The following is an 11,837-nucleotide window of genomic DNA, read 5'->3' on the forward strand; positions in this document are numbered from 1 at the left end:
CCTAATGAACTAGAACTGAACTAGTACTGAACTAGAATTGAACTACACTAGAACTGAACTAGAACTGAACTAGAACGTGAACTAGAACTGAACTAGAACTGAACTAGAACTGAACTAGAACTGAACTAGAACTGAACTAGAACTGAACTAGAACTGAACTAGAACTGAACTAGAACTGAACTAGAACTGAACTAGAACTGAACTAGAACTGAACTAGAACTGAACTACACTAGAACTGAACTACACTAGAACTGAAGTACACTATAAACTGAACTACACTAGAACTGGAACTACACTAGAACTGAAACTACACTAGAACTGAACTAGAACTGAACTAGAACTGAACTAGAACAGAACTAGAACTGAACTAGAACTGAAGTAGAACTGAACTAGAACTGACTAGAACTGAACTAGAACTGAACTAGAAACTGAACTGGAACTAGAACTGAACTAGACTGAACTAGAACTGAACTAGAACTGAACTAGAACTGAACTAGAACTGAACTAGAACTGAACTAGAACTGAACTAGAACTGAACTAGAGCCTGAACTAGACTGAACTAGAACTGAACTAGACGACTAGAACTTACTAGAACTGAACTAGAACTGAACTCGAACTGAACTAGAACTGAACTAGAACTGAACTAGAACTGAACTAGAACTGAACTAGAACTGAAACTAGAACTGAACTAGACACTGAACTAGCACTGAACTAGAACAAAACTCGAACTGAACTAGAACTGAACTAGAACTGAACTAGACTGAACTAGAACTGAACTAGAACTGAACTAGAACTGAACTAGAACTGAACTAGAACTGAACTAGAACTGACCTAAACTGAACTAGAACTGAACTAGAACTGAACTAGAACTGAACTAGAACTGAACTAGAACTGAACTAGAACTAAACTAGAACTGAACTAGAACTGAACTAGAACTGAACTAGAACTGAACTAGAACTGAACTAGAACTGAACTAGAACTGAACTAGAACTGAACTAGAACTGAACTAGAACTGAACTAAAACTGAACTAGAACTGAACTAGAACTGAACTAGAACTGAACTAAAACTGAACTAGAACTGAACTAGAACTGAACTAGAACTGAACGAGAACTGAACTAGAACTGAACTAGAACTGAACTAGAACTGAACTAGAACTGAACTAGAACTGAACTGATCTAGAACTGAACTAGAACTGAACTAGAACTGAACTAGAACTGAACTAGAACTGAACTAAAACTGAACTAGAACTGAACTAAAACTGAACTAGAACTGACCTAGAACTGAACTAGAACTGAACTAGAACTGAATTAGAACTGAATTAGAACTGAACTAGAGCTGAACTAGAACTGAACTAGAACTGAACTAGAACTGAACTAGAACTGAACTAGAACTGAACTAGAACTGAACTAGATCTGAACTAGATCTGAACTAGAATCTGAACTAGAACTGAACTAGAACTGAACTAGAACTGAACTAGAACTGAACTAGAACTGAACCAGAACAGAACTAGAACAGAACTAGAACAGAACTAGAACAGAACTAGAACAGAACTAGAACAGAACTAGAACAGAACTAGAACAGAACTAGAACAGAACTAGAACAGAACTAGAACAGAACTAGAACAGAACTAGAACGGAACTAGAACAGAACTAGAACAGAACTAGAACAGAACTAGAACAGAACTAGAACAGAACTAGAACAGAACTAGAACAGAACTAGAACAGAACTAGAACAGAACTAGAACAGAACTAGAACAGAACTAGAACAGAACTAGAACAGAACTAGAACAGAACTAGAACAGAACCAGAACAGAACTAGACAGAGCTAGAACAGAACAGAACTAGAAAGACCTAGAACTGAAATTAAAAGTTTTTAATGAGTACTAAGTGCATTTCCCAGCCATTTGAAAAAATTGTCTTTTTTTATAAAAACAAACAAAAATATTGTTTTTTTCACTGTTAGATACATTTTTAAAATAAATTCCTTATTGCAATTAAATTTTCATATAATAGCCATGAAATATTTCACCACACTTCTGTTTGCAACAAACTTTTATACTAGAAAATAAATCTTATTTTGTGCACCCTGTTATATGTCTTGACATCTAAGCATTCTCAAACACCCTGTTGGCAGAGACTTGCGTCGATTCGGCTTAATCCGACTTAGCCTAGCCGCGAACAAAATGTCAAAGCCGCCGCCGACGAAGTGCAGTTGATGTCAATTCTGCCGACTGCGAAAAGAAATTCTGCTAGAATTTTTCGCGCCAAACTGTTTTCTGCGTTTTTGCAAAACAGTTTGTTGTTGTGTGTGTGCAAAAATCTAAAATGACAGAAATGATATTCTTTAAATAAAAAATTTTTTTACTAACAATTGAAATTAATAAGATTGTATGCTATACTACTATACCGAGGGTCATTGTGCAAAGAAACAGCAAGTGTTGTTGGGTTTAATTTAGTTAAATTGTAATAACTATGATGAAAATGTTTTTCCAGGCGGGGTTTGTTTTCGTTAATACCGAAAAGTTTTTAGATTTGGCATATTTGTGAGATCTAGAAGATTAAAAATGTAAGTATGGTGTTAATTAATTATTTATTGTCTATAAAGAAACGTCTTCTTTTCAAGAAAGAGGAGGCATCATGATGGTCTCCTGGAAGAATGTCCACAAGAGAGTGGCAATTGTATACCTCCCTAGTCACCTAGGCGGGTGGTGGTCGGTCGGCTAGTGGTGACATGGTGTATTATCACCTAGAGGCAATGGACGGAAGCTGATTGCCGTATTCAGGGCGTATCCTTCGGATACATACTTATGTTATGTTTAATACTACTTGTTTAAATTTGATTCTTAAACGTTTGTAGTAACTTATGATTTTTGTTTACTTTTTGAAGTTTATGTTTTAAATTTGAAATTATTCGATTGATAATTTTTCATTGCTGTATATCTAAATTTAAATAAAGAAATACGTTATTTTTTAAAAACACAATATTGGTGTCAGAAGTGGGATATAATGAGTATGTCCCAAGAGCAACTATCGAATGTTATGGAATTACTGGCAGGAGCAATTCGCTCTGCAGTTGCAGATGTGGCGCAGACTGCATCCATGGGTTTTTCGTCGCCTTCATCTTCTGCAGAATTGAATTCAAAACCACCACAATTTTCAATGGTTGAATATAAACAAGAAGATGGAGGATCAGTTTCTGATTATTTTACTAGGTTCGACTGGGCGTTGCAGTTGTCGAGAGTTGCAGAAACTGAGTATGCAAATTACGCACAAGTGCATATGGGCACACAACTGAATACAGCTTTAAAAATATTAACAAGTCCGAGATCGCCAGGAGAATTAAATTATGCTGAAATCAAAGACATTCTGATTCGTCATTTCGATGGAAAGAAAAATAAATATGCAGAAAGCGTGAAATTTAGACAATGAAACAAGAACCGGGAGAATCAGTAGCAAAGTTTAGTCTTCGATTGAAAAATGGAGCAGTTTTCTGCGAGTACGGCCAATTTTTAGACAGGATGCTTATTGAGCAGCTTTTAATGGGGCTAGAATCTGCAACTATTTGTGATGAACTGATTGCAAAACAACCACAGAGCTTTAGTGAAGCATACGAGATAGCTTATGCTAGAGAACTAACTCATCATGCAACAAAAGAAGTTAACTCCAGCAATGAGCCTTCGCAACCGGAACAAACATTCAAGTTAGGTTTTGCTCCAGTTAAAACCAAAAATAAAATAGTAAATCTGATGCTGTATTTCCAAATAAAGGTAAATGTTACGGGTGTAATGGGAATCACACGAGAAACAACTGTAAATTTAAGAGTGCGAAATGCTTCGCTTGTGGTAAGATCGGTCATATTTCTAAGGTATGTAAAAGTAAAACTGGTCAAGTAACGATGGAACAGGACGAAGAAAACGATTCTGTTGAGCAATTGCGTTTTATAAATAAAATTAAATTTTCAAAACCGTATGAAAAGAAAATGATATTTGTGAGTATCGATGGTAGGAAATTGGAAATGGAGCTTGATACTGGTGCTCCTTGTAGTATAATTAGCAAGAAACGCTTACGTGCTATCAAACCCTATTACACTTTACATAAATCTGACAGAAAATTTGCTAGCTATACAGGTCACTCAATAAATTGTATTGGCAGAGTTGTAGTAAATGTGACTTTGGGAAAAACTTCTCGTGTCTGAATTTATATGTTGTAGAAGATGATTTAGACACTTTGTGCGGCCGTGAATGGATAAGTCATTTTGCACATGATATTAATTTTTCAGATCTATTCGCATCTACACCGCCAAATAATAACTCTCCAAACGATAGCTTTAGTTTAAATACTATTACTTCCGATGTGTCGATATTAAATTCTATTGAAAAAAATCAACTACAACAAATTGTAGATAAATTTGATGATGTATTTGGAAGTTCAGCTGGAAAGCTAAATGTCCTCCTATAAAGATTCATATGAAGCCGAATGCTAGACCCATATTCGCTAGACCAAGGGAAGTTCCTTTAGCTTTAAGAGAAGCATATGCCAAGGAAATTGATGCTAAAATTGCTGCCGGTATTATAAAAAAGTCGAATTCTCAGAATGGGCTTCCACGACCCATGTAGTAACTAAAAAAAATGGAGCTATACGTATTACTGGAAACTATAAACCTACGGTCAACCCTCAAATGATTATCGATGAGCATCCTATTCCAAAACCAGAAGATTTATTCAACAGAATTAAGGGTGCTACAATATTTGCTCATCTAGATGTTACCGACGCATATACGCATTTGCCAATAGATGAAGAGTTTGGACATGTTCTTACCTTAAATACTATTACTCATGGCCTTATACAACCCACTCGTGCAGTCTATGGGGCTGCAAACATTCCAGCAATATGGCAGCGAAAAATGGAAGAAGTTTTAAAAGGATTACCTAATTGTCTTAATTTCTTCGATGATATACTATTATTTGCAAAAGATTTTAATGAATTACAACAAATTTTAGATTTAACTTTGGCCCGAATTAGACAGTGCGGTCTTAAATTAAACAAATCGAAGTGTGTTTTTGCAGCAACGTCAGTGGAATTTTTAGGGCATTTAATTGATGCCAAGGGTATACATAAGTCAAATAAGCATATTGAATCTGTATTGAACGCACCGAAACCAAACTCCTTAGAAGACTTGCAGCTATTTCTAGGTAAAGCCTCATACTATAGTGCCTTTATTCCGGATCTAGCAACCCGTGAGAGGCCATTACGAGATATTCTAAAATCAAAGGTATTTTCATGGAATTTAATCGCGGATGCTGCTTACAACGATATTAAGAAAATTTTAGTATCTCCACAAGTTTTAATATCATATGATCCAAACTACCATTATTGTTGGCAACGGATGCTAGTAAAAACTGGCTTGGGCGCGGTATTGTTCTCACCGTTTACCTAATGGCGAAGAACGACCTATAGCATACGCAAGTAGAACAATGAGTGTGACAGAACAACGTTACTCTCAAATAGATAAAGAGGCTTTGGCCATAGTATGGGCCGTTCAAAAATTCTTTAAATATTTATATGCACGGCATTGGACATTAATAACCGATCACAAGCCACTTACTCAGATTTTGCACCCTAGTAAATCGCTTCCAGTTCTTTGTATTCTCGTATGGCAAACTATGCCGATTTTTTAAGTAACTTTGACTTCGAGATAATATATAAACCATCCAAAGAGAATATTAATGCAGATTACATGTCACGTATTGTTCCAGATAATTCAGTAAAGTCACAATGCAACGAAAATTATGTAATTACTGAATACGACGAGTTTGATACTTTTATTTTCCGACAAATTAACCAGTTACCCGTTACAGCTGAAAAAATTGCCAATGAAACCCGTAAAGATTCAGTACTTGGAAAAATAGTTGCAATATTAGAGAAAGGACATTCGTTGGAAAAATATGGTTATACTGCACCAGAATCGAATTATAGACTCTCAGGTAATTGCTTAATATTCGAACACAGAGTTGTAATTCCACAAAAGTTTCGAAAAGACATTCTTCAAAATCTACACGCAGCTCATTTAGGGATGGTAAAATGAAAGGTATTGCTCGTTCCTTTGTGTATTGGCCAAAAATCGATGCAGATATTGAAGCTGTGGCAAAAGACTGCAACGATTGTGCAAGAGTAGCAAATAAACCTAAGAAGTATACAGATCATCACTGGGAATATCCCAAAGGGCCTTGGGAACGAGTGCATATAGATTATGCTGGCCCTTTCGAGGGTATGATGTTACTAATTATTACAGATGCCTATAGCAAATGGCTGGATGTGAAAATAACTAAATCTATGACAGCTGAGGCAACAATTGCATTAGTCGATGAAGTTTTTGCAAATTACGGTGTTCCTGCGATGGTAGTATCCGATAATGGTACAAATTTCTCATCAGAAGAGTTTAACAAATACTTGACGGCTGTGGGAGTCAGATATCATAAATACACTGCACCTTATCATCCCTCTACTAACGGCCAAGCTGAACGTAGCGTTCAAACAGTAAAAAACGCATTAAAAGCTATGTGTACATCAAAACAAACATTACAACAAAATCTCAACGAGTTTTTAAGGCAGTATAAGAATGCACCTCATTCAACAACTGGAGTATCTCCAGCACAACTTTTTCTAGGCCGTCAAATTCGCACCCGTCTTGATTTAGTACATCCAGAAAATGTTTCTTCTAAAATAACAAATAAACAATTTTTGAAACAACATGAGCAATTTAGAGAGTTTCAAGTGGGTGACAATATATATTTTTTATCCGGTAATCAAAAGGAAAGCAAATGTATACCAGGTAAAATAAATAGGCGTTTAGGCGATATTCATTACGAAATTCTTTATGAAAATAAGTATGTACGAAGACATATTGATCAAATTCGTGGTGCTACTCAAGGTGTACAAAAGGATGTGGTAAATGGAAACCTGAGTTATGGAAACAGAAGATCTGAGGAAAACAGGTCTTATAGGAGTATTATATATCCAGAAAATATGAATGATAATGTTTTAGTCCCCAGACATCCCGCTCCTAATCTTCAGCATCCTGAAATAATTCAAGTACTCCTAATAATGCAAGAGATCCAGTAAATGAAGATAATGTTGTCCGCTCTCCTGTTCGAGAAAAGGACACAGATGATGAATTTGAAACACCACAAGCTGGTCAAAATCAAAACCACCCGCAAACACCACATTACAAAACAGCGCAAGCGCGACGAGAAGAAACCAGTGAACAGTTAAATATAGAGAATTCACATTTACCAAGTGATCAGCATCTACGACGATCAAAAAGGATTCCAAAACCAAGAGTTTTATTTTCACCTGACAATTCCTAAAGGAAGAGATAAATGTTATGTTTAATACTACTTGTTTAAATTTGATTCTTAAACGTTTGTAGTAACTTATGATTTTTGTTTACTTTTTGAAGTTTATGTTTTAAATTTGAAATTATTCGATTGATAATTTTTCATTGCTGTATATCTAAATTTAAATAAAGAAATACGTTATTTTTTAAAAACACAATAACTTATTATTATACCATTGATCTCAGCAGAATCACTACCATACACCCATAATAGAGCGCGATGTCTGTCTGGTGTGGCTTCAGTGAAGCTCTTGTTTTCTCCAAACACTATGGTGGCCGAATATTTACAAGAAACAATTGTTAAGCCGCCTTTTATACAAATTTATAGCTTTGTAGAGAATGTATTCACGGACCTAGAGGATATAACCTGGCAAGGTATGTAGATGTTGTTTGGGCAAAATATTGGTACTAACCATTGTGGGCTTTATGTCGACTTTAGATCCCTTATAGTTGTCACACTATACCAAATAAGCATTCTTGCTGGAATTAAAGTTTAAAACAAGTTTAATTCCATTCATTACACTTTAATTCAATAGCATTCTCCAGTGAAAACGAAACTTGAATTCAAGTCGAACATTACAATGTTTTTACAGTATAATTCAATGCACGAAATCTATATACATATATAAAATTTTAACGTTACTGACTGACTGACTGATTCATCATCGTAGAGCCTAAACGGTTGAAGCTAAAGAGCTGAAATTTGGGCAGGAGGTTGGTCTCCCACCAAATGTATCCAATAAGGCGAGATTTTTGGAAATTCGAATTTTTTGGGGGTTAAAAAAAGGGTAAAAACGTAAACTAGAAAAGTTACAAAAATAGTTAAAGTTCATTTAAAAAAAAGCGAACAGGTGTCCGGTAATTTTTTCAAATTCGGCCCCTTTGGGGAATAAACGGGTAAAAACTGTAATTTGATACTTCTTTTGCACCCCATGTATCTTTAAAATCAGAGAACATTCAAAAAATATGTTTGAATCCTTTATAAGTTGACGAACAAATAAAAATATGAATTTTGTACTTTTTGGATATTCGGACGTTTAAGGGGTGAAAATTGTACCTATTTTTGGTACTTTTTTTATAAAACATTGTTTTTGGTTTATTAACTTATACACATGAATACATAATAACGGGCTCCCCAATACGATGTTGCAATTTTTTGGAACAGAATTTTTATTTCGTTAATGGGGAGGAAAAAAGTACCAAAAGGGGTAAAAATGGGAAATTTGATTTTATTCAAGAAACACTTAATATGCTAATGGGGTGTTATTTGGAACACCGGTACTTTATCGTACTTCGACTGGTACTTTTTGAGTTTTCCATAAATTAAACCTAGAAACAATAATAAATATGTAGAACCCGAAGTAAATTATAATCTATAAAAAGGGACTTTTTAGTACTTTTTCGATCTTCGACTGTACTTTTTGAATTTTTTATAATTAACCTAGAAACATGAAATTAGGAATGTACAGCCCGGATTAAGTGATAACATATAAAAGGGGACTTTTGGTACTTTTTTCGTTTTTTAAAAAGTATTTTTTGAATTTTCTATAATATTGAACCTATAGACAAGAAATTAAACCTGTAGGGCATGGAGTTAGTACTAAATAATACCATAATAAAACAATTTTTGTTGGAACGAAAATATGTTAATGTAAATATGTATATGAAATCTTCTTCAGAAAATGACTTAAACGCACATAAATGGCTTTTAAATGTCGATGTCGACGAAAAAAACATTTTAGGAACCGAAACCCACATCTATGAAAAATAAAATTATGAGGATCGGTCCGCCAATATAACCAATTACGGTGACGTTCTTATTAATCTAATGATTAAAGTCCATATATATATGTATATGACCACTTCCGAAATTTGCTTTTTTACGACAAATGATTTGCCGAATATAACTCTTACTCCTTACTTATTTTAATCATAAGAAATTACCGCTAAAATAGGAATAGTCTGCCTTTAGAGTTGCGAGTTTTCATACACTCTAATAATGTTTTCAAAGTGAAACTTTTGGAATATTTTCAATCTCTTTGTGATCCCTTTAAATGAGGTTGTTCTGGAAGAAACTTTAACATCCATGTAAAAATTTTGGGTAATAAATTGGGGGACTACCAATGAGGGGAGCGGAACCTCCCATATAAATTAAATACAAAAATTCGTTTATCTGGGAAACTAATAGAACTAAATTCATCAAATTTTGCACGAAGAACTTTAATATTCATCTGAACATTTTGGAGAAAAAAGGGCGGACTTTCATCTTGGGGGCTTGGAGCTCCCATATGAATTAAATAGAAAAATTCGTATATCTGAGAAACTATTAGAGCTAGAATCTTAAAATTTTACTGAAGAACATTTAGAGAAATTGCAATAATTTGCGTGGAATCTCCCATATGTAGCAACTTGTATATCTGGAAATACCATTGTAGTTAGAATCATCAAAATCGTTATGTGGGTTTCTTATTTATATTGCTTTTAGGGTGGCACAGCACACTGGGTATAGCTAGTAAATAAACAAATAAAATATTCTTTGTTTTACGTTATTGATAATTTTCTTAATGCAAATTTTTTTTAGAAACTGATTTCTGCAAGATGTTTTATATGCAGGATAGAGTTAAAATATCGGCAGATCCTCGTAAAACTTGGAGAAAGGATTTGTTTTTAATTTTTAAGAATTTTTTATTCATCCCTGCATAATTTCTCACACAACTTTTGAGCGTGCTCTGTTTTGTTGTTATAAACATTTGCTTCCAAAATCCCACTTTCTGATCTCTCGGATTCCGTTTTTATTTAAAATCGTTGAAAATTTAAAAACTAAACGTAGTTGAAAACGGCTTACAGTCAATTTTAAGCCGCCGCCGACATATTTAGTGTCAGTCGCCGCCGCCGTTAATATTTGTCGGCGCAGGGCTCTGCCTGTTGGCGAATGTTTTGTAACAGCTGTTGGTAAATTGTCAAATTTGACATTTAGTTGATTGAGTTTGCTGTTTTGTATGAAATTACGTAAAATTTAACACAGGTTAGTGAATTTTAGTTAAATTTTTTGTAATAAATGGAAAAAATAAACAAAAAACTAAAAAAATAATTAAAGCAGTATAAGGAAATGTTGAAAATAAAACATTATTAAAAACTAATTGCTATAAAAAACCAAAGATAATAGTGGCGATAGCAGAGAAAGCAAAGTTTGAAATTTTCGCACAAACCAACATGTCGGAACAAGAATTTTTTTAATATTTAACTTTTTGTTGCTAAATATGAGTTTAATTTTTGGTTATTTATTCTAGTCAACATGTCTTTAGTAAAGGCCGGCTATTATGATAAGCCCGAAGGGCAAGATTGTTATGGCAAAATGTTGGCCACCAATTCCTATGCTGCTGCCGCCGGCTTAGCCTGGTCTACCATAGATGTATTGATGTTGTCACACACCAAAGGCTATATACCCACAATGGCACGTTTTGCCTACAATATTGGTCCCATGATGGGTATGGCTTCGGCCTTTACTTTGACCACTTATATTGCCACAAATGCCAGAGGCAAGGATGATAGGTAAGTTTAAGGGGTAACATTTTTAGAAAGAAACTATTAATGCCTTTGCGATTATTACAGACTAAACTATTTCTTGGGTGGCATGGCTGCTGGTGGTGTCTATGGTGCCTGGAGACGCAATCATGTTGCTGGTCTTGTTATGGGTTTGGCATTTGGTAAGTAATTCAATTTGAATTTGGCCTCCTAAACACCTTAGCAGATTTGAAGAATTCTAATCTGATTTCAAATCTGATAAGAATGGATGATTATATGAATTTCATTATATTTTTTTTTTATTTCAGGTATTGCTGGTGTTATTAAGAAAATTTCCCGTGAAGAAGGTTGGGAATTCTTCCCCGCTCTTAATCATCACGGTTTCATGGGTGTCAAAGAAAATGACTACACTTTGATGGCCGAACGTCCCAGAAATTGGACAACCGGCAAGGAAAGTTCTTAGAGAGCATTAGCAAATCTGTGTTTTTAGTCATTAGTTGAAAAAAATGTTAAATTTTACAAAACAGCCGTAATGAATTCGTGAAAAACCTACAAAACCGAAAATAAAATAAAACTTCTAAAGAACCAACTCAAAACAAAAATAAAAATAAATTTAAAGAAAATAATATTCTAAAAATTAAAAAAAAAAAAAACAAAATTGGACTCAAACATACAACTTATCAGTATTAGCAAGTGTATTCGATATCTAAAAATGCCTGCTAAAATTACAAATCTTTCAAAGAAAAATGTTCCACAAATCCTCATATACTAACAACTACCGCATTTTCATCAATCAAGATACCTTTTAAATCAAAATTTAGTTGCATGAAAAATATTCAAGAAAATTAATCAAGACATAAAGGTAAATCTTTTTGTAATTCCTACTAGAGATTTAGAACAAGATTTTTCATTATTT

The 11,837-nt window shown here is 34.2% G+C and overlaps 2 protein-coding genes across 2 annotated transcripts; both read left to right on the forward strand.

Moving 5' to 3' along the window:
* The first annotated feature begins 4,466 nt into the window (after nt 1–4,466).
* On the forward strand, nt 4,467–7,367 carry LOC119610263 (uncharacterized protein K02A2.6-like). The gene is made up of 5 exons (XM_037965403.1): nt 4,467–4,566; nt 4,617–5,192; nt 5,718–5,984; nt 6,029–6,948; nt 7,161–7,367. The coding sequence occupies exons 1-5, from the start codon at nt 4,467–4,469 to the stop codon at nt 7,365–7,367; spliced, it is 2,070 nt and encodes a 689-aa protein (XP_037821331.1).
* Nucleotides 7,368–10,260: 2,893 nt separating this feature from the next.
* Nucleotides 10,261–11,529, forward strand: LOC119610260 (NADH dehydrogenase [ubiquinone] 1 alpha subcomplex subunit 11). The gene is made up of 4 exons (XM_037965398.1): nt 10,261–10,421; nt 10,687–10,948; nt 11,009–11,103; nt 11,230–11,529. The coding sequence occupies exons 2-4, from the start codon at nt 10,692–10,694 to the stop codon at nt 11,382–11,384; spliced, it is 507 nt and encodes a 168-aa protein (XP_037821326.1). The 5' UTR covers nt 10,261–10,421; nt 10,687–10,691; the 3' UTR covers nt 11,385–11,529.
* The last annotated feature ends 308 nt before the right edge of the window (nt 11,530–11,837 follow it).

The sequence above is a fragment of the Lucilia sericata genome, unplaced genomic scaffold (genome assembly GCF_015586225.1).
Source record: "Lucilia sericata isolate MDLA Ls3-8-SP2 unplaced genomic scaffold, ASM1558622v1 Contig001144F_arrow, whole genome shotgun sequence".
NCBI lineage: Eukaryota > Metazoa > Arthropoda > Insecta > Diptera > Calliphoridae > Lucilia > Lucilia sericata.

What these genes read in the sequence shown, in the direction of transcription:
- LOC119610263 (XM_037965403.1), top strand. Translation starts at nt 4,467, where the DNA reads ATGAAGCCGAATGCTAGACCCATATTCGCTAGACCAAGGGAAGTTCCT. An exon ending in TGATGCTAAAATTGCTGCCG is followed by an intron (nt 4,567 to 4,616) that starts GTATTATAAAAA and finishes CGACCCATGTAG; the next exon opens with TAACTAAAAAAAATGGAGCT. An exon ending in AAGGTGTACAAAAGGATGTG is followed by an intron (nt 6,949 to 7,160) that starts GTAAATGGAAAC and finishes GTTCGAGAAAAG; the next exon opens with GACACAGATGATGAATTTGA.
- LOC119610260 (XM_037965398.1), top strand. Translation starts at nt 10,692, where the DNA reads ATGTCTTTAGTAAAGGCCGGCTATTATGATAAGCCCGAAGGGCAAGAT. An exon ending in GCCAGAGGCAAGGATGATAG is followed by an intron (nt 10,949 to 11,008) that starts GTAAGTTTAAGG and finishes CGATTATTACAG; the next exon opens with ACTAAACTATTTCTTGGGTG. An exon ending in TGTTATGGGTTTGGCATTTG is followed by an intron (nt 11,104 to 11,229) that starts GTAAGTAATTCA and finishes TTTTTATTTCAG; the next exon opens with GTATTGCTGGTGTTATTAAG.